This window comes from Pseudochaenichthys georgianus, chromosome 9 (genome assembly GCF_902827115.2).
Source record: "Pseudochaenichthys georgianus chromosome 9, fPseGeo1.2, whole genome shotgun sequence".
Lineage (NCBI taxonomy): Eukaryota > Metazoa > Chordata > Actinopteri > Perciformes > Channichthyidae > Pseudochaenichthys > Pseudochaenichthys georgianus.
This window is the reverse complement of record NC_047511.1, coordinates 38,632,514-38,654,625: the sequence shown is the minus strand read 5'-3', so window position 1 is coordinate 38,654,625 and position 22,112 is coordinate 38,632,514. Positions and strand designations below refer to the sequence as shown.

The following is a 22,112-nucleotide window of genomic DNA, read 5'->3' as shown; positions in this document are numbered from 1 at the left end:
TCAAGTTATGCTTTCAGAAAATTAATATATTTGTATTGCAGTGATGTAAAGTAAAGTAGATTTACTCAAGTACTGTGTAGGTACAGTACTTTACTTGACTATCTACATTTTCTGCTACTTTGTACTTCTACTCCACTACAATTCAGAGATAATTATTGTACTTTTACTCCACTACATTTATTTAATACCTCCAGTTACTTTACACATTATGAAAAATGTTATCAAACATGATCAACACTTAAATAAGAATTTAGTAAGTTACACCTAGTAAATCCATAAATTAGACCGCAGTAAATAAAATAATACAAATGAGTTCCACCTTTACCAGCTATGATAAACATATTAATAATTATAATCAAAACATATATTATATTATTCTGAAAATGGCCAATCTGCATAATGAGTACTTTACAACTTTTACTTTTGGTACTTTAAGTATATTCTGATGTCAGCTATGTTGTAGTTTTACTTGAGTAACATTTTGAATGCAGGACTTTAACTAGAGTATTCCTACACTCTGGTACTTCTACTTTTTACTACTAAATACAATCTCAAAGTACTTTTGGCAACTGTGTGGTATTGGTATTGAGCAACTAAGGGGCAATAATGCTGGCCTCTCCGTGTTAGTTCTTGGTTGGCCATTTGCGACGTACAACCACCGCGAGTTTCGACCATCGCGCACGGTGCTGCTCATTCATCTTCTCCAAATAAAGTTGTACCTTCTCTGTTGTTTTGACATTAAGCTCCGAAGGAAACTGCCATGATGGTTTCTATGAAGCGAGAAAGAGAGGCTGAAGTGGACGATGATGATGAGGACGACGAAGACATAGGTACGTTTATTTACTTCTACGTATGGTTAGCATGAAGCTAACTAGTGCTACTAGAAAGTGCGTTTGATTGTATTCACTAGTTTCAGTCACACACAGGCAGGTCAACAAGAACCACTGCAGTATAGTTTTCACTGGTTAAAGAAAGATACCACCCTTCGGATTTATTCATCATTACTCGTGTGCATCAAGTTGATCATGTCATAACAACCAAAAGGCTAGGTCAGTTAGCATGTTTGGCTAACGTGAGATTACATTAAACTTGTTTGAACATTGTTTTGTTTTACTTCCGGTTGCAGTGGCAGCCAAAGTAGGCCGAGGACGTGCGGCAGAAGACCGGAGAAGCCGCCACTGTCCTTACCTCGACACTATAAACAGGTAAGATATAGTTGAATGTGCATAGCTAATGTTAGTGCTACATGCTAGTTAGCCCCGTCCTCTTCTATTGCTCTACAGCTGATTCCCAGTCTTGTCTATGTATCCATCAGGAGTGTGCTGGACTTTGACTTTGAGAAACTGTGCTCCATATCACTCTCCCACATCAATGTCTACGCCTGCCTTATATGTGGGAAATACTTTCAAGGTAAGTGAGGGATCCAACATTAAACAAGGAATGAAACACCTTGTTGTGCTGACTGATTCACTCATGTTTTGCTTGTATCCCTGCAGGTAGAGGTTTGAAGTCTCATGCTTACACGCACAGTGTGCAGTTTACCCATCATGTGTTCCTGAATCTGCACACTCTCAAGTTTTACTGTCTGCCAGACAACTACGAGATCATTGACTCCTCACTAGAAGACATCACGGTAAGTTAAGTGTAACAGGCTGATGGCATGTCAATATTTTACTCGTGTTAAGCACCATCTTAACACGAGTAAAATATGACTTTGCATATTATAAATACATCCAGGATTGAGAGTTCATGTAGTATTCAGAAACATTACATGCCAAAAACATACCCGATGGCTATACTTATTATTATTATTATTATAGTTATACAACTGTATATTAGTTAATAAGAGTGTTTCATATGGATATATTTCAAATGTGATCTGATGGTGTTTTACTATAGTCACTATTCATATTGATTTTGAATGAGTTGGCATAATACTATGACAGGATAATATAAGTTGGATACTGTTTTAACCACCAAAAGTCATTCTCAAAGTGTCACAGTGTCAATAAGTAACACCAATTCCATACTGTACAAACTGCACTTTGTTGTTAGTAATCTGTTGACACTTTCTTTACAGTATGTGCTGAAACCAACTTTCGCCAAGCAGCACATTGGAGGGCTGGACAAGCAGGGTAAACTGTACCGAGCCTACGATGGTACGACCTACCTGCCTGGCATCGTAGGGCTCAACAACATTAAAGCCAACGACTACGCCAATGTGGTTTTACAGGTACGATTAACTGTCTCCCTGGACCATCAATGGACATGGTCATTCACTTCTCTAAATAATCACAACCATGTCACGTTTGCCTTTCCCCCCCCAGGCTTTTTCCAATGTTCCACCGTTGCGAAACTACTTCCTTGAGGAGGAAAACTACATGGGGATCCGGAGACCACCGGGGGACATCATGTTCCTCTTGGTGCAGAGGTTCGGTGAGCTGATGCGCAAACTTTGGAATCCGAGAAACTTCAAGGCTCATGTCTCTCCACATGAGATGCTGCAAGCTGTTGTGCTGTGCAGCAAGAAGAACTTTCAAATCACCAAACAAGGTAAGGCTTGCGTTTCCAGAAGAAGTACTGCACATCTTAATAAGACTTTTAGCACGTGTTGCTCTATAGAGATTACATTGTGATTCTGATTGATTGTCTTCTGTTCTGCAGGAGATGCTGTGGACTTCATGACGTGGTTCTTGAATGCTCTGCATGGTGCTCTGGGAGGCACAAAGAAAAAAACATGTGAGTCAGAAGAGGATAATCAAAGGGGTTAATAAATGCAAAATGTGTCTTTAATGCAATCATCAGAAAGAGGTTTGGCAAAAAAAATAATAAGTTTTACATCAAGTGTGAATGTTACTTTTCTCTCTTTCTCTAAGGTTGAATTTACCTTTAGAGTTAGCTTTAGCATGAAACATTTTACTTAAGTTATTGACTGTTGGATATATGAAAATAAACCGGTGTCCTCATTTATCTTTCTGCCCTCTCAGCAAGCATCACAAAAGCGTTTCAAGGCTCCATGCGGATCTTTTCAAAGAAACTTCCACACCCAGATTGTGTGAGTTTCATTATCAAAACATGAATTGACATCTTGAATGTGAATGGTTTTTATAAAGAATAGTCCATGCTTATTCAAAAATTATCCGAGCAGTTTTTGCAAATAGTATTATGTTTAGAAAGCCATGGTTTTCTTCTCATTGTTTTACTTTGATTTGCCAGACACCAGAAGAGAAAGAGGCGTTGCTTGTGACGGAGGAGTACCAGGAGCAGATGTCAGAGTCCACCTTCCTGTTTCTGACCCTTGACCTTCCAACAGCTCCACTGTACAAGGATGAGAAGGAGCAGCTCATTATCCCACAGGTTCCCCTCTTCAACATCCTGGGGAAGTTCAATGGCATCACGGAGAAGGTACAGTTAAATAATAATAATAATAGACTTTAAATAATAAATGCAAAATGAAACGAGTGAGGAAAAAATGATTAAGAGAAATGTTGCGATGCAGTAATCTTACCTGAAATGCTTTGGTGTTGATTAGGTTTTTTTAGCCAAAAACTGAATTATTAAATGTTGACATGTTACAACTAGGGTTAAAGGTGCGGAAAAAACAATTGGGCAACTACTAATTTAGATGAATACAAAACCATATCATTGCACAGTTTGGCATAATGCACTATTTAAAATTGCACACACAGTTTAACTATTGCGATAAATCAAATTGGCACATACCTGTTCTCCTCAACTTGATGCTGTTTGTTTGCTTTGGCTCTGCCAAGCATCCAACTATGTGTTCGTGTTGTTTTGATGTTTGGTAACCCTGTCAGAAAAAGGCTTGAGCTTCTGAAAGCATGTACTTGACCATGTACCTCCAAATAACACAGAATAAAAAAGAGCATCTTCTCTGATAAGATAGAAGAAGAAAAAAGTCCTGAGGCCGGTCGGGACCACGGTGTTTAATGTTGAAGTTTTGTTTTAAAATGCAGATTTTCAGATGTGTACTGTAGAAAATAATTCCTAGTGACCAGCTTTACTGTAAAACAAACCTAACCACTAGAAAATTATGACGACTGTTTGTTGAAACCGGCAACATTTGGGCACCAGAGGCCTGTACTACGAAGCCGGTTCAACATAACCTGGATATGTTTGAGTTAGCCGGTTGGCCTAATCCAAAACATACGCGCTCTCGCTAAACGGTCCTACGACGCGGGTTATCAAGTGGATCGCTCAGCCCAGCCGTGTCCTATCTAGTTAGGTGCGCGTTCACATGAAAGGGGTGGTATTTGGAGCATTCGACCAATCACAAACATGGAGAAGCGTACTGACAGCGCAGCGTCATACTTCCTGAATGAAAAGTCAACTATAATATTAGACATATGAAGAAGTTAAACTTTAAACATCCATGACTGAAACACTTTATCCAGGATCAAAGCCACACAGCTGCACCTGCAAGGTGAATACAGCTGGTAACAGAAAAAGTGTTTGAATGCGTACATTAACAGGTTTATGATATCACTGCCCCGTCTAAAACACGATCTGACTTCAATTACATTTATCTCGAGTGTTTCCTCAACTTAATGTGTTGCTTAAAATAATACTTCTGCATACAGTATGTGACACTGAGTGTTGCACGGCCAGTGATGAAGCCATATCTAGGAGCTTATATTATTTAATAGTTATCCATTTATTTTATTGTTCTGTTTTGTTTATAGTAAATCTTCCTTTTAATTATTAGTTAAGTCAATCAATCAATCAATCAATGTTTATTTATATAGCCCAATATCACAAATGTTACATTTGTCTCAGTGGTCTTCACAGTGTGTACAGAATATCAGTATGACAATACGACACCCTCTGTCCTTAGACCCTCACATCGTACAAGGAAAAACTTCCAAAGAAAACCCAGTTTAAAGGGAAAAATGGGAGAAACCTCAGGGAGAGCAACAGAGGAGGGATCCCTCTCCCAGGACAGACAGACGTGCAATAGATGCCGTGTGTAAATTGAAAAGATAATACATTTGCAACATAGGTAGTCCAAATGTTTGGAAATGCATGTGTGTATAATAGGAAGATGAATCCACGAGGATATCCATCCAGGACCTATGACCTATGAAGTTGATCAAATAAGTTGTACAATGCCTCTGTTTTTGTAAAGGCAGCCTTTGGGCGCCGGGGGAGGGGAGGCCTGCTCATTATAAATATGGGATACAGGTGGTAGTGAGCGGCGCACCCGGTAGGCTTATGGGTTTTTACCATCGGGTAAGAAGGAAGAGAAAATGCTTGATGTGTTGATAATAAATTGCACTGAAACGACTTTTGCTCGGACCTTGTTTGTTTGTTTGTAGCCTTTATTTAACCAGGTGAAGCCCCTTGAGATCAAAAGATCTCTTATTCAAGGGTGACCTGCAGAGATTTTTACCCATGCGTAAGATTCGCCGACGGGTGCCACAGCGGCACTTTACTTTGCGTTATATTTCTTTCTTATATTTTTAGGCCGCTATACAGTAAAAAACCCTCCTCATGAATGGATACTATTTTTTGGAAACCCTTTTTCTGTGGAGGGCCCGCTGCAAGGAGGGATACAAGGATGTCCTTATTGAAACTTCCGTGAGTCGCGTGGAAAAACAAGAGGAGGACAGACGCCGGCCTCGTTTTGGAAATGTTTGTACGCGAGGCAGTGCGCGTGGGACTCGTGAGTAAACAAGAGGAATAAATGAATGATGCGTCATGCTTGTTGTGATTTAATCAATGGATGCATACGCAAATGAACATATGAGCCAAACGTGTCAAATGTTATGGATGGAATGATTAAACGCTTCATCAAAGAAATAAGGACGTCTGTGCAAGCCAGTTTTACGCACGCTGCGGAGAACAGCGTTATGGATTAACGCAGACGCAATCTGATCAAAGGGATTGAATACAATTAAAAAGCAACTCAAGTAAAAATGACTGAACCTAAAACTGCGATGGAGGCAGAGGATCTTTTAAAATCCCTCACAGCCACACGCAGAGGGTGTGCACAAGAAAACTAAATGAAACTAAAGCCCTGCTCATTGACGGTGGAAATGTTGATGATGTTGATGATTGCATGGATATGTTTAAAACCGCTATGGATGAATTCAATAAAGTGCATAATGCTCTCCAACAACTCTTATCTGAAGAGGAAAAGGACATTGATGTAACAGACTGGTATGAACCCAGAATTATGAACTTTAATTACTTTGCAAAGGAAGTTAAAGCATGGAGAAGAGAACGTATTGCACAACTACAAGTTGATCCACTTGACAGTATCTCCAATGCCTCCAAAAGGACTACAACATCAAGGGCCTCATCTGCTGCTAAGTTAGCATCAGCAGAAAGGGCAGCTCTGAAGGCTAAGGCTGCTGCTTTAAAGGACATGCATGCATGCACTGCGACTGGAGGAAACAATTCTCAAATCAAAAATGGAAAAGGTGGAGATGGAATCACAGATTGCAGCAGCAGATGCCAAAATGAGGATGATCATCTTGGGGATGCTATGAACGCTTATTTAGATGAAGAAGGTCAATTGGACAAGGTGGAGCAAACGTATACAGACACTTCTGTCTTGGAATTTATTGAAGTAGCTGCTGTACCTAAAACTCCACTACATGGAACAATTGTGGATTTCCATAAAAGATCTCGGCAAGCAAATGGTGCATCAAGCCCACAACTGGAAAATCCTGCAATCAACATTTTTACTCAGGAAAACCTCAACACACTGGCACATAGACAAAAGGACATAGCTGATCTCATGATAATGCAACACAATCTATCCCTGCTACCTAAGAGAGAGGTGCCCGTGTTTAATGGTGACCCACTCTCTTATCAACCTGTCATGCATGCATTCAGATACCTAATTGAAGAGAAAACTAGTAACTGCCAGGACAGGCTCTACTTTCTTGAACAGTTTACATCAGGTCAAGCCAGAGATCTGGTCCGTAGCTGTCTTCACATGGATGCACAAAGAGGATATTCAGAGGCCATGCAACTTTTAAAGAGACATTATGGAAATAAAATTAAAATTGCAAATGCTTATCTGGATAAGGCACTCAACTGGACAGCTATCAAGCCAGACGATGGACAATCTCTTCATGCCGACACACTATACCTAAGAGAATGCCTTAACGCCATGCAGGACTTGGAGTACATGGATGAGATAGACGTCACATCAACGTTAAGACTAATTGTATCCAAGCTACCATATAAGCTCAGGGAAAGATGGCGCACTACAGCGTACGAAGAATTTCAAAAGAAAAACATCAGAGCTAGATTCAAACATCTGGTCGAATTCACCGAAAAGCATTCTGACATATTATTACACCCAGTGTTTGGAGAAATTAAAGACTCAAATCCCACTAAAAGGATAATCACCACCAATAGGACAACTGACCTCAGAACACCTAAAAGGTGCCACGGATGTAGCCGCAACTGAACATTATGACATCAGGCTACAGGCATTTAAGGTGCAGCAACCCACCTACATCAAAGCTGCCCCTGCAACCCTATGTAGTTTCTGTCAAGGCAGGCATGCAGTAGTGGACTGCTTAAAACTAAAATCAGAGCCTCACGACCAAAAGGTTAATTATCTAAAGACAAATGGTTACTGTTTTGGTTGCCTTAAGAAGGGTCACATGAGCAAAGACTGTACATTGAAGCTAAACTGTCTTACATGCCAAAGGAAACATCCAACACTGCTGCATATTGATGAATTAAATTCAAAACATGTCACCCTGCAAAACAGTAGAACAGAACCAAAGCGAGCGTCCATCAACAGTGCGAATGTATCAGCTGATCAGTCAACAGGGGCATGTGAGGATTGTGCCCGTGGTATTGTTCCGGTGCAAGTTAAAGCAGCAAAAGGAAGCAAGTATATTCAAACCTACGCCTTTCTTGACCCTGGGAGCACGGCCACATTCTGTACTGAAAACCTAATGAACCAACTGAATACTAAAGGACGAAAGACTGGAATTCTACTCCGCACATTGGGACAAAAAAGGAATACAAAAAGCTATGAAATCACAGGTCTGGAAATAGGAAACATAGATGGAGGACAATTTATCAACTTGCCCAAAGTGTATACACAAACTAAGATTCCTATCTCAAAGGAAAACCTTCTCACACACTCCGATCTTGAAAAATGGCCTCATCTCAGTCAGATCCAAATCAAGGAAATTGATGCAGACATTGAAATGATGATGGGGATGAATGTTCCCAAAGCCTTGGAACCCTGGGAAATAATCCACAGTCAGGGAAATGGACCATATGCAGTGAAGACAATGTTTGGATGGGTGGTCAATGGGCCCCTCAAATCTCACACTGCTATGGATACTTCGGAAACAATGTCAGCAACTGTCAATAGAATTTCACTGGATAATCTGAGGGACCAGCTAGTCTCACAGTACAACCAGGATTTCCCTGAAAAGGAATATGAGGAAAAAAGAGAGATGTCATGTGAGGACAGGAAATTCATGGACTTGGCTGAAAGTTCAATAATCATCAAAAACGGACATTACAACTAGAGATGATCCGATCACGTGATCGGGGATCGGATCCGATCACGTGATCGGGGATCGGAGCCGATCACGTGATTTTCCAAAAATCGGGGATCGGGATTTTTTTTTTTTTTTTTTTAAATAATTTTTTTAATTTAATGTTACAAAACAAAAATGACCATGTTCACATCTTAAAGTCATCCTGAGGAGCCAAGATAGCTGAATTCATCGCGTTGGATGACCAGCCGTTATCTGTTGACTTTTTTTTCTCTTAATGCATTGCATAAAGATCGGATCGGGAAAAATCGGTATCGGCAGATTGTCAAAATCAAATGATCGGAATCGGATCGGGAGCAAAAAAAGGTGATCGGGACATCCCTAATTACAACTTACCTCTACCCTTCCGTGATAAGGACTTGGCCCTGCCTAACAATTACAACATGGCACTACATCGCACAGCCAACCTTGCTAGGAAATTCAAGAAAGATTCAGTTTACGCTGAAGAATATAAAGCCTTCATGGAAAAGGTACTGGACAAGGGCTATGCCGAAAAGGTTCCACAAGATCAACTTCAGAGATCAGACGGCAGGCTCTGGTACATACCGCATCATGGGGTTTACCATAAAAGAAAGAAGAAACTCAGGGTTGTATTTGACTGTTCATCTTCATTTAAAGGAAAGTCCCTTAATGCTGAACTCCTCCAAGGTCCGGACTTGACTAATCCCCTTCTAGGCGTCTTGCTTCGTTTCCGTCAGGAGAAAATTGCATTGATGGCTGACATTGAAGGATTCGCTGACGGGTGCCACAGCGGCACTTTACTTTGCGTTATATTTCTTTCTTATATTTTTATGATTTTGTCCGCTATAGCCAGATACGGCTCAGCTGACTCAGATCAGGAGATATGTGATACATTATGAAGTGATATGCCGCTGACTGTACTTAATGTTACTCTGATCCGGTTACTTATGTTGTGCCAGATATTTAAGTAAGCTTTCTTAACGGTAATGTTATAATAGTCAGATTGCTCTGAAGATGGAGGTGATATTCTATTAATGTTCACGTTCACACAGTGGGTGATTTTTGCCGGCCGTCTTTCCTGCAACGGCAGCTTTTCTGTATTTCCTTTCTCCTGTAATATGACTTGATCGCTTTAAACTCCGCACACTGAGCTCTGATTGGTCAGCAGGTGGTGCTTTCACTGAGTTGATCTCTTAGCCTGCAACCTAACCTGGTCCGGAGCAGGCTAGCCGCTCGGCATAAGTTACCATGGAGATCTAGCCTGCTAAAAAGAGAACCAGCGTCGTAGGACCGGAAACCCAGAGTTTTCCCTGAAGTTAGCCGCTAAGCGAAAATCCGGCTTCATGGTACAGGCCTCTGGCAATCAGCCCCACATCACATCTGTACCTTCCGCTTTCTTATATTTTATTTACATAACACTCTAAACGTTTGTGCATGCTCTCCTGTCTCATCTACATTCAGGAGTACAAAACCTACAAAGAGAATTTCCTCAAAAGGTTCCAGTTGACCAAACTGCCTCCGTACCTCGTCTTTTGCATCAAAAGATTCACCAAGAACAACTTCTTCGTGGAGAAGAACCCCACAATCGTCAACTTCCCCATCACGTAAGTGCTGTGGATATATATCTGCAGGATCTAAAATGTGTGTCGATAATAGTTTTAATAATATGTTGTCCCCATTATGACTTTGCACCTGTTCATGTTGTCCTTTTTTGTATTCTTTTCAACAGGAATGTAGACCTTCGTGAGTACTTGACAGAAGAAGCTCAAGTGACAGAGAAAAACACAACATATGACCTCGTCGCCAACGTGGTGCATGATGGGAAACCAACCGAGGGAGCATACAGAATACATGTTCTGCATCATGTGGGTTACAGCCAGATATTTCAGAAATGACTTGTACAAACAACATAAAGACATGTTGTGTTGTTGTACAGCTATGTGTAAATAATATCTTTTTGTTTTATCAGGGAACTGGGAAGTGGTATGAGATGCAGGACCTGCAGGTGACCGACATTCTCCCCCAGATGATCACACTGTCCGAGGCCTACATCCAGGCAAGTCACTTTTCTATGAATTCTCGGAAATGGAGAAAATCACCATGTTTTTCCCCAAGTGCCCATGGCGATGTTGGAAAGATATTGTGGACTTCACGTGTTGTTGAGTGCTTTAACAAAACATTTACACTGACATTTTTTATAAATATTCATCAGTATTTTTAAGGATATAACTAAATCGGTAAAGGCAAAAAATAGAAAAGTTGTGCAAATTACATTACTGTAGTGCAGCCTATTAAACACTGTTTAAAAAAACAATTTTTTTTTAGATCACAATCTTGCTAGAATATGAATCTATTGCCTGATGTAAATGCTGCTGGGCCTTGGCTCCATATGTTTCAGAGTGACATGAAATATTCTCTCGCAGCACAATAAATGAATAATTTTGTGTGTGTATGTTTTAAAGGGAGCGCTACTGTAAAACGGACAGTTGCCGCTTCTGATCATTTTAAAGACTATAGCAGTTTTTTCAGTATTGATTTTGCTAATAAACTTAATGGAGGACTGAATACGTGTAATTTGTGGTTAACGGTTCAGATAATGAGGACAAAATGATATAAGCTTTTTCTTTAGATCGTTATCATTTTATCCTCATTATCTGAACCGTTAAACAGAAAAAGCTTTTTCTGTTTTAACTGAAATGTCCTTTTTTTCTCCTTTCAGATCTGGAAGAGACAGGAGAGTGACACGGACACAAACAACCACACGGCGGTGTAAGTGAGGCCACATTCTCAACATGGCCAGACGTAAACTGGGTATTTAACGGATAAAACAACAACATGACAGAAATGCGAGTGGCTAAAGAGACTTTTTCTTGCTAGCAAAAAAATAAATGTATACGTTCCCGTGGTTTTTTTCACAGTTTTATGTTTTTACTATGTGGAAGTTTCCAAATAAACAAACTTCAGGACACATTTGTGTGTTGAATTTTAATGACAAACCGTTGGATTTTGAATTAATTTGAGGACTTTGTCATTGATATGCAGTTATTAGCCCCAATCACCAGAGAACAGCAAAAGCAGTTTCGTTCTAAAATCATATAATACATAATGAGAGCTTATTCTATGTAAGGAACTTTATATTTGCAGTTAACACATTCATAATGACATATTTAAAATGCAGAATAGTACTGTTCACCAAACCGTTCACCACTGCAGAAACTGATGTTCAGACGGAATCCCAGCCTTGTGACGGTTCCATTGGATGTTGAATATATGGCTCAAAGACTGAAGCAATGGATGATTTCTCAGCAAAAGTAAAAAAATAAATTTAGCGCATTACATTAATAAATGTTTAAGAGATGATCAATGCAATATATTTGTAAACAGAAAGCAGATCTGTGTGCTGGCAGTTTGGTTCACTCCTTCCACATGAACTTCTCACAGTACGCCTGGTTCTGCAAATAAAAACAGACATGGGAAGTGAAACCATTTTTACCATTCCAATAACTCCCTTCGTACTTCCCTTGAACTGTGTTTAGAGTTGTCAATCGTCACCCAGCATAGCCAAAAACCCATGTGTGCTTAAATGGTGTCTTTCAAAGAAAATATTTGTAATAGCATCTTCAGCCAATTTCTAATTCCTCCACATTTCTGAAAGACAAATGAATACTTTGACTGATTTTCAGTTTTGACTAAACGTCAACCGACCTCATGCGTCCTGTGTCTTCACCCTGCATTAAGACAGTGGTTGTACTGTATCACGGGACTACTATAAATATGGTATTACTTATTCACCATTGTCCTCAACCGTGAAAACAATCTCAAAACAAAATGCTTAAATCTCTACAAAAGAGAGGCTGGGTACAGCGGACTCACAATAAAAGTAAGATCTGCAGGAAGTTAAGATCAGGTTTGATGGTTGTAAAATATCCTTCTCAGTTTTATGTGACTGTTTTTAGTGGCAGTTGCTGCAAGCATTGTTACATAGAAAAACAATGTGATTTGTTCAAATGTGCCTTACCCCACACTTCTGAGCAGTCTGAATGTCCTTGCACCAGTACGTCGGTCCCCAGGTACAACGATTCTTTCCCAGCGGCTCCAACTTCTTTGAAGCAACACACAGATCGGCTCTCTGCAGACGGGACAAAAAATCCAACGGAAATCAACCAGACTGAAGAATATGTCTTCGGAAGTATTCAAGTTGCTACCACGTGTTCATGGTGGGTGTTGCGTGGACCAGGGCTCCTCATACTGTTGTAAATGATATTAGTAAAACCACTTATATGTCTACCGGTGATCGTAATAGATGTCAGTAAATGTGCTTATTTCAACCCGAGTGAAGGTCTGACGGCACAACTCCTTCACCATTTATTGATAACAAATCCTTTTGGATCTGTAACACCGTGTGAAGACATTTAAATATGAAATGTTAGACAGGTCTTTGAAAAAGAGCTTCTTACTTCACAGGCATGTGGAACGTCCATCTGGTTTCCCAAAACCTTCTGCAGTTGAGAGCTGTAGGTTTTGGTGAAGGATTCACACTGAAAAGAGACAGTTGAGAAATTACAAATATTCCGTTTTTTTTAACATCCTGAGTGATATCTGCTTAACAAACCCATTTAATGAAACTCAAATGTAAGTAATAAACAACGTGAGGCCCAACACTCTTAGTTATCGTGATCCATGACATCGTTTAAGTTGTGAGCAGTGTTAGTGGGAGCTGAGGGTCAGACCTTCGGGATGGCATTAGGGTGACGGACACACACAGACTGGAGGAAAGAGGAAGCCAGATGTTCGGTGGAGTTGAGTCCCAGGTGAAGTCGGCTGAGCACCGCCAGCGTGCGGCACGACTCACAATCAGAGGGGGGGGGCAACTCTGGGGAATCAGTGGAGCGTTAAACTCGGAAGTAGAGGTGTTGGTTTCAGCCCAAACCAAAAAGAAGGCTAAATGTATTCATCATGTGACTGACCTGAAACAGGCTGCTCCTCGAACAAGCACACATGCAAAAGAGTACATATGGTGTGAGGGGCAGCGGACGATAGGAGGAATTCCACTATCAGCACTCCATATTTCTCGACAAAATCGTCACATTGGTCCTTGTAGCTGTGTGGTATGAGATCACAGACCTCAGCCATGAGCTTTTTCAAAGCATCCTGCAGGGCGACACAGATATGTAACATGATGCCATTTGTTGTTGTGTCTGCAGGACAGTGATATTAAAAAAAACAACATTCACCTCAGTCATATTTGTAGGCAACAGGGTCTCCAGTTTCTTCATGAGAAAGATACACAGGGTGCAAGCTGGGTTGAACAGCTTCGAGAGAGAGGATTAACTGATTAGAGGGACATTTATAGTATGGAAATATCAAGCACAAGTTTAATTTCCACTTGTATTTTAATATCCGCTTCTGCTTTCTCACACTCACAGAGATGTCGGAGGCTGTGCCGATAGCAGAACTGGATGTGTCTTTGTTGGTGTCATGGTTGGGGAGTTTGAGCACTTCCTCCTCCTTGTGGGCAGCACACAGTCCAAAAACCAGACAGGTCTTTGCTGGTTTCTACATAAACACATTAGAAGTTGATCATTGATTGTTCATTATAACCCTTTAAAGAAGCCTATCTAGAGGGGGAACCCACCAGGTGGCCAGGTGTTTGCTGCAGGACTTTGGGCAAATACATCTTCACCTGTGACTCACACTCTGATGCCTGCTCTCTTGGCAGGCGTTGGCACAGAGCATGTAAGGTTTCATAGAGATTCTCCTGCAAAAGAAAAGTAGTTAATGCAGCGTCTATGTTGTGGCGGCATTTCTAGGTTACTACTCTGCAAAGTACACAAGCAATCATGTGCAAGATAGCTTGACAAATGTATACTTTTGTGATCTTGACGTTCAAATATTGGAATTTGTCTCATTAAATGTGTGCTTACAACATGCAATGACCACCTTTAGAGATGTTCATTTAAAGGTTGACATTTAGAGGCATTACAAGGATCCCAGTTATCTGCAAGTTTCCAGAATTCCTCAAACACTGGTCAGTCAAGTAAAGTGATTTGAAAGTTAGGTGAAACTGTGGTGTGTGATTCACAAACAACCTCACCTTGGTAGTTCTGCTGGAAATCATGTTGGCGGACAGATGGATGACCTGGCTGCACTCTGAACACATATCTAACGTCTAATAGGGAGAAGCCACAGTGACACACGTTAGTTACTAAGGACATTCATAACAGCCACATTTCAAAGTTAATGTAAAAAAAATATCTAAATCATCACCTCTAATGAATAAAAAGCATCTCATTTTAAAATGTATGTGCAGGAGCTCCAACAAATAAATAAATATGTTTAAGTACAGTAGGTCGATGTGTAATCCATTTTAAATTAACAATTGGTATGTTGGCCTTTTTAAACATTTGACAAAACGGTGATAATACAGGAAATGAATGTCAGGCTCACCAGAGATTTCTGTTTAATGAATGACAAAGGATCTGTGATGAACCGGGAGTCTCCTTTAAAACAGAAACATAAAATATTCATACAGGGAAGGGAAGAGAAATAGAAGGAACGACCATGTTTTAAAAAGGTACCAAAAAGAGAAATAGTAAATCAAAATACAAATCCATGTTCTTTTGCATGCAAGTGCTCGAAGCTCAAGTGTCATAGCAAAAGCACCAGCATAACAAACCTGATATTTCACAACAGATTTAATGGCGACCGACAGCCAGGTGACAGACAGTGATGCAGACATGAATAAAGTCATTGCCGGTAAATGCTCTTCTTACCGGTCCACAGAGACACGGAGAGGACCAGCAGGGTGAAGACAGACGCTGACATGATGTAGAGAAGTCTCAGCGATGTGAGGCAATCAGGTGATTTTATAATGACATCAGTGCGCATTTATTTGCCGGATTTGACAGCGGATGGATATCACTGTTGTGTGCTTTACCGCCACCGTTGGTTTCGGAGTGTCATGATTCCTGTTTATAGAAATATATGGGTGCGGACTGCGGAGGGTTACTTACAAAAATATAATCCGGTGCAATTACTAGTCAGGGCCCAGTAGTTCAACATTTTTAATCCCTATCTGATCGGATCAGATTTGGATTTTTGGTAGTTCAAAACAAAAAAACAGGATTATGATCACTTTGATATCCGATCAGATCAGGAAATCAAATCCAAGCTTTAATCTGGATCAAATCTTCAAAACGGGTAGTTCAAAGTAACCAACAACACAGGATTGGGATCAGTTTGATCCCAAAAAACTGGATTATCTTGATCCCACTAGAGGGGTGGATTTCCAGTGGATTAAGATTAAGATTAAAATGGATTTTTATTAATCCCTCGTGGGGAAATTGTTTCTCTGCATTAGACCCATCCTAGTGTTAGGAGCAGTGTGCTGCCATTTTGAACGGCGCCCGGGGAGCAGTGTAGGGAACGGTGCCTTGTTCAGGGACACCTCAGTTGCACTTGGTCTTGCCGGGACTTGAACTGGTGACCTTCCAGTTGCCAAGCCAAGTCTCTATCGATTTCGCCACCACCAAAATGTACTGTACAATTTATTTAAAAATATGTTTCAATATAAATAAAATGGCAACGTTTGTTAACTGAATTAATACACCATTTTTAGTCTTCATGGCAAATCTATTTTATTTTTCATTTTTTTGGTCACGTTTGTGGTGGCCTATTTTGTTTTCAACCAAATGTTGATGACATAAATGTTTATGCTCATAAAATTATCACAACAAAGATTGTCAATCACAAATGTAATTTAGATTAAAGAAAAAATATCTTCAACAGAAAAAAATCTGTCATCACCTTTCAAAAGTAATTGCGGACAATAGATGTGGTCTCTTGTCTTCTTTTTCATATCCACTAGATGGAGATCGGTAGGATTAAAGCACTGATATTCAGGGCCCAGGGCCCAAGAGTTCAAAACTTTTAATCCCTATCTGATCAGATCAGATTTATCTTTTGGGGAGTTCAAAACCAAAAAACAGGATTAGGATCACTTTGATATCCGATCAGATCAGGAAATCCAATCCAAGCTTTAATCTGGATCAAATCTTCAAAACCGGTAGTTGAAACCGACAACACAGGATTGGGATCAATTTGATCCCAAAAAACTGGATTATCCTGATCCCACCAGAGGGGTGGATTTCCAGAGCAAAATGTACTGTACAATTTATTTAAAAATATGTTTCAATTTAAATTAGATGGCAAAGTTTGTTAACTGAAATAATACACAATTTTTAGCCTTCATGGGAAATACATTTTATTTTTCCATTTTTTGCTCACGTTTGTGGTGGCCTATTTTGTTTTCAACCAAATGTTGATGACATAAATGTTTATGCTCATGAAAGTATCACAACAAAGATTCTCAATCACAAATGTAATTTAGATTAAATTAAAAATATCTTCAACAAAAAAAAGTCCATCTGTCATCACCTTTCAAAAGTAATTGCAGACAATAGCATCTCACCTTGCACCACCACTCAGTCTCTCATTTAGAGGGAAATCCATAGGTGGGCCTAGATCATCAGCAGGTGCGAGGGGCTCTGGGGGTCATCGATGTCAGAGAGGGGGACTCTGCGATGGACAGCGATATTGTGTAGCACAATACAAGCCAGTGTTATTTGGCATGCTCCTTGGGGTTCCACTCTCAGATAGCTGAGGCATGCAAAACGCCTCTTCAGTAATCCATTCAAGCGCTCAATGGCACACCGTGTTCTTCCATGGGCGTTGTTGTAGCGCATCTGTGAAGGAGTGTTGGCCGTGGGAAAAGGTGTCATCACCCATGGTCATCACCTTTGGGTGTCATCACCCAAAAAAAGGGCAGGGCAATGAGGACCTGTTCCTCTACAGTCAGAGCATGACTCCGCAAGGTTCTGCACTGCAGTTGTGGCCTGACCAGATCAGCAATGTAGTTGATGTCATCAAGTCCAAATCGAAAACGATTGTCCAGTTCTTCTGTTGTGTACTGTTGGAGAGGTTTGGGGCTCTCGGTGTGGACCCTTTGGCGGTAACCTCTCCTTCCAGCATTGAAGATGTGAACAATCCCTGCCATGACTGTGTTCTGACTGTTGTTTCAGTCAGTAGGCCTACATCAGTCTCTGAATAACAACTAATTGCAAATACACACCTGGAATGAATGTCCAGATTGGTTAGGGCCTGTGGTTAATTATGTAATTAATAGCAAGGCCAGACCTATACAACTAATTGCTGACCTGACCAAACCATTGAGTTGGAAAGATGGACAAAAAGGGGCCTAATTTTTACATCTGCTGAGACCCATGCACTGCTGCTGGGTGTAAGGAACAATTATGACTCCATAGTTGGTAGCTTTAACAGAGAGGGTGGAGCGACTAAAGTGAAGAGCGGAATATGGATGGAAGTTACAGACAATGTGAATGCCACAGGATCTGGACACAAGAGGACGGTGGACCAAGTGAGGTTGAGGTGGAAGAATTTGAAGCTGCAAGCTACCAAAGACCACATCCAGGCTAAAAACCCACAGACGGGTAACAAACCACATAAAAGGGGACAATACACAGATGTGGTACTTGATATCATTGGTGGTCAGCAGTCACAATCTTTACATGGAATACCAAACGTTGTACTGGATGGTGAGTCGCAGGTATGTGTGATTTTATCCTTGTGCCTATAGAACTACAATTATTATATTGTATAATTGTTATTTTCATAGTACTACAATGGCTATATGTCTTACATAGCATCCTAGTACTACAATTGTCCAGGTTGCATGCTTGGGATCATCTTATAAAGGGGTATAAAGTATATTGATAAACTTTCATTTCAGGTCGTCAATGCCCCTGATGTGACACACACCATTGAAGATGAGGTCCTCCTGACCCATCTGGATCCAGAAGCTGGACCTTCAGCCAGGCCTGATGACACACTGCAAGAGCCACCTCTAAAGAGAAAATGCAAGCGCACCAGAAAACCAGAGCAGAGGGATGATGCCTACGAGACTCTGCTGAGCCGTGAAACGGAGAGGGCAGAGATGCAGATCCGTCTGGCCGAAGAACAAATACAGCAGTGCCGGCTTCAGCAAACTGAAACCTCACTGAGAATTCAGCTCCTCAAAGCACGTCTGGATGATCCAGCTGCCTTTGAATGAATGCTTTATTGTTGTTACCCTAGTGGGAGTATTTTTTTTAATTACAATTTCATTATGATTTGATGTCCTTTATGTATTTAAAAATATAATTAAACATTATACATGTCTCTGCAATGTGGTCTCTTGTCTTCCTTGTATTATTTTTCATATCCACTAGATGGCGATCGGTAGGATTAAAGCACTGATATTCAGGATCTAGTCATCTTGAAAAATCGTAATCTGGATCAGACTGATCCTATCCTGAATTGTTTTGAACTCCAGGGACAACATTTGGCCGACTTGTCTGATCCTGGATCACAAAAAATGGGATTTCAAAATCTGATCGGATCTGATAGGGATTTAAAGTTTTGAACTCTTGGGCCCAGGGCCCAGGGCCCAGGAGTTCAAAACTTTGAATCCCTATCAGATCCGATCAGATTTGGATTTTGGGGAGTTCAAAACCAAACAACAGGATTAGGATCACTTTGATATCCGATCAGATCAGGAAATCCAATCCAAGCTTTAATCTGGATCAAATCTTCAAAACGGGTAGTTCAAACCGACAACACAGGATTGGGATATATTTGATCCCAAAAAACTGGATTATCTTGATCCCACCAGAGGGGTGGATTTCCAGTGGATTACCAGAGCAAAATGTACTGTACAATTTATTTTAAAATATGTTTCAATTTAAATTAGATGCAAAGTTTGTTAACTGAAATAATACACCATTTTTAGCCTTCATGGGAAATACATTTTATTTTTCCATTTTTGCTCACGTTTGTGGTGGCCTATTTTGTTTTCAACCAAATGTTGATGACATACATGTTTATGCTCATAAAAGTATCACAACAAAGATTGTCAATCACAAATGTAATTTAGATTGAATTAAAAATATCTTCAACAAAAAAAAAGTCCATCATCTGTCATCACCTTTCAAAAGTAAGTTTGGACAATAGATGTCTCTGCAATGTGGTCTCTTGTCTTCCTTGTAGTATTTTTCATATCCACTAGATGGCGCTCGGTAGGATTAAAGCACTGATATTCAGGATCTAGTCATCTTGAAAAGTCTGAATCTGGATCAGGGTGATCCTATCCTGAATTGCTTAGAAATACTGGGACAAAATCTGTCCGAGTTGTCTGATCCTGGATCACAACAAATGGGATTTCAAAATATGATCGGATCTGATTGAGATTAAAAGTTTTGAACTACTGGGCCCTGTTGACTCATTTATTCAGCAACCTAATCTGAGTATCAAAATATATAAATAGGGCCTATTGTCATATCATTACTTGTCGTATACTTTTGGATTGCCTCAATATCAAATGCAATGAAAATAAATAAAAGAGGAACAATTTATCAATAAGATGTTTTGTACTGAAGTGTATTACAGTATGTAAGATGACAGAACAATGTGAATTTAAGAAAACAATTAAAAAAAAAAAATATGTTCATTGGAAAACCTGCCTTTCATTATGCAGATTCAGGCGTATAGATTCACACTTAAAGTATTATCCTAGAACAGTGCAGCCTCAAGGAAGAAGTTACTTCTCCCTTTAATTACTTAAAGTTAGTTATTGCTGCCAAGTTTTCCTCAAAACAAAAAGTTCTTCATAATGTGCAATGGTTACTTGGGTGTCTAAATAAAGAGGAGTATGTCTGAATACATTTGGAGTTCTTTCATTGAAACACAATTCATAAGGCTCGTGAAGGCTTCTGAATTCTGAAGAGACCAATAGATGGAAGCAGAGTGGAGGAAATACTATAGCTAGATTGCCCCTGCAGGAAGTTATTTCTTAAAAAAAGTAGGTACATCTCTGTGTGGCAGGGATTTACGTATCAAGTACACAAAGATTGTATTTTTTATAACAAGAAAAACTATAATTTCACTGAGCACTGAGGAAAAAAAGTCACTTCCACCAGAGAAGTGTTATCGGCATCCAAGTGTCCCTGTGGGGAATAGACTGGTGCAACAACCTATAACAACCCTGAGGTATGCCAGATCTGATGTGTTTCACATCTTTATAGCTTTTCTTTATATTTTCTTCTGTTTTATGTTATGTTTTATTTGTGGAGAATCATTTTTGGACCTTCAATGGTGACCTGAATTTCCTATGTACAATTGCAGGAAAAGGCACATATGGGGTCTGTTTGAATTTTCCTTTTTTGCCATGCTGAATATTATCGAGTGACTGAAATATTGGTTTTATTTAAGAATACTTGCACTGGATGTTAGTTTAGAAAAAACAGTCTATTCTCCATATTGCGTGTGTCTTTTAAAATAATATTCCTGGATCTATTTATGTTGCTTATTATGGTAGCAGGTAGCAGTGACAAGGAAGGTATAGTCATCACTCTCCCAGCAACGTTTCCCAGCTCCTACAGGGGGTCCCGAGCAGAAGCTCTACTCCAACTCCCTCCCGATGTCTGAACTCGTTAACCTGCCTCTAGGAGTGAGTCGTTCCACCTTACCCTCATTCCTTGAACATATGATGCATTTAACATTCTGCATACTTGGCTTGGCACAGTTAAATGAGGCCAAAACATACACATAACAAAATGCCAAAGTAATCAATTTGTAACTCCTGCACGAGCCCAAGGAGGATTATAAATGGTTGAAGCATTCTGACTCACATGGCTTAAGTACTCCCTTTTTTGTGAATCATGATGCAAAATGACTCAACTTTGCCAACATTGGCAGCAAAGTTTTTAATAAAACCCGACCCGACCACCGATAAGCGGGAGAAGATGGATGGATGGATGTACTTTCATCCTCAGACACCCGAGAGAAGTATTCTTAAACTATTCAAACATATCCACACACATGGATTAGTCCTCTTACAACTCAGAGAGAGCAATCGTTTGGGCTAACACAATAAGATCACAAAACACTGTAAAGGTACGACCGATGCATGAATTAATGAAGGATGCATCGTGAAGCCCTCTTGCTCACTATAAACACATGGTCTTTGAATCATCAGTTAGGCTAGTGAATGTTAACACAGTTATTTCATACATTCATTTATATACCACATTAGCTGGATTCAAATTAAATAGAAACCTAACTTTCCTTCAGACCAATGACAAAGAAAAACAGTAGTTGTTTTCATAGAGTTAGAAATGAAACAAAAATAAACCTTTGTGTTAGTGATGGCCGACGCCCATCTCTACTGGGCGTTTTCATAACTCAACACATTTCTATCATACTCACAGGGATACAAAAAAAAGAAAGTCTGCCAAGAAATGTTTTGTCTAAAATAGCCAGCCTTGAAAGTTTGCGCTGCTAAAAGGTCTTAATATCAAGATAATTGATAATAAATTGATAGAATGTTTAAAGGTGAGGGTGTGGTCATGAAGGATGGGTCATGACCGAAAGAACGAGATCGCGGATACAAGCGGCCGAGATGGGTTTTCTCCGCAGGGTGGCTGGTGTCTCCCTTAGGGATAAGGTGAGAAGTTCGGTCATCAGGGAGGGACTCGG

At 40.1% G+C, this 22,112-nt stretch overlaps 2 protein-coding genes across 2 annotated transcripts; one reads left to right on the top strand and one right to left on the bottom strand.

Moving 5' to 3' along the window:
- The first annotated feature begins 618 nt into the window (after window positions 1-618).
- usp39 (ubiquitin specific peptidase 39) lies at window positions 619-11,490 on the top strand. Its single transcript, XM_034090618.2, has 13 exons — window positions 619-830; window positions 1,127-1,205; window positions 1,316-1,410; window positions 1,497-1,633; window positions 2,081-2,233; window positions 2,328-2,553; window positions 2,665-2,739; window positions 2,988-3,055; window positions 3,217-3,405; window positions 9,984-10,126; window positions 10,252-10,387; window positions 10,492-10,578; window positions 11,242-11,490. Exons 1-13 carry the CDS (start codon window positions 761-763, stop codon window positions 11,293-11,295), a joined length of 1,512 nt encoding a protein of 503 aa, XP_033946509.1. The 5' UTR covers window positions 619-760; the 3' UTR covers window positions 11,296-11,490.
- A 2-nt stretch (window positions 11,491-11,492) lies between these two features.
- On the bottom strand, window positions 11,493-15,440 carry sftpbb (surfactant protein Bb). The gene is made up of 11 exons (XM_034090619.2): window positions 15,296-15,440; window positions 14,970-15,022; window positions 14,617-14,691; window positions 14,158-14,280; window positions 13,947-14,078; window positions 13,757-13,834; window positions 13,490-13,673; window positions 13,253-13,395; window positions 12,980-13,060; window positions 12,541-12,651; window positions 11,493-11,974 (listed from the first exon to the last, which is right to left on the bottom strand). Exons 1-11 carry the CDS (start codon window positions 15,408-15,410, stop codon window positions 11,936-11,938), a joined length of 1,134 nt encoding a protein of 377 aa, XP_033946510.1. The 5' UTR covers window positions 15,411-15,440; the 3' UTR covers window positions 11,493-11,935.
- Window positions 15,441-22,112: the final 6,672 nt, after the last annotated feature.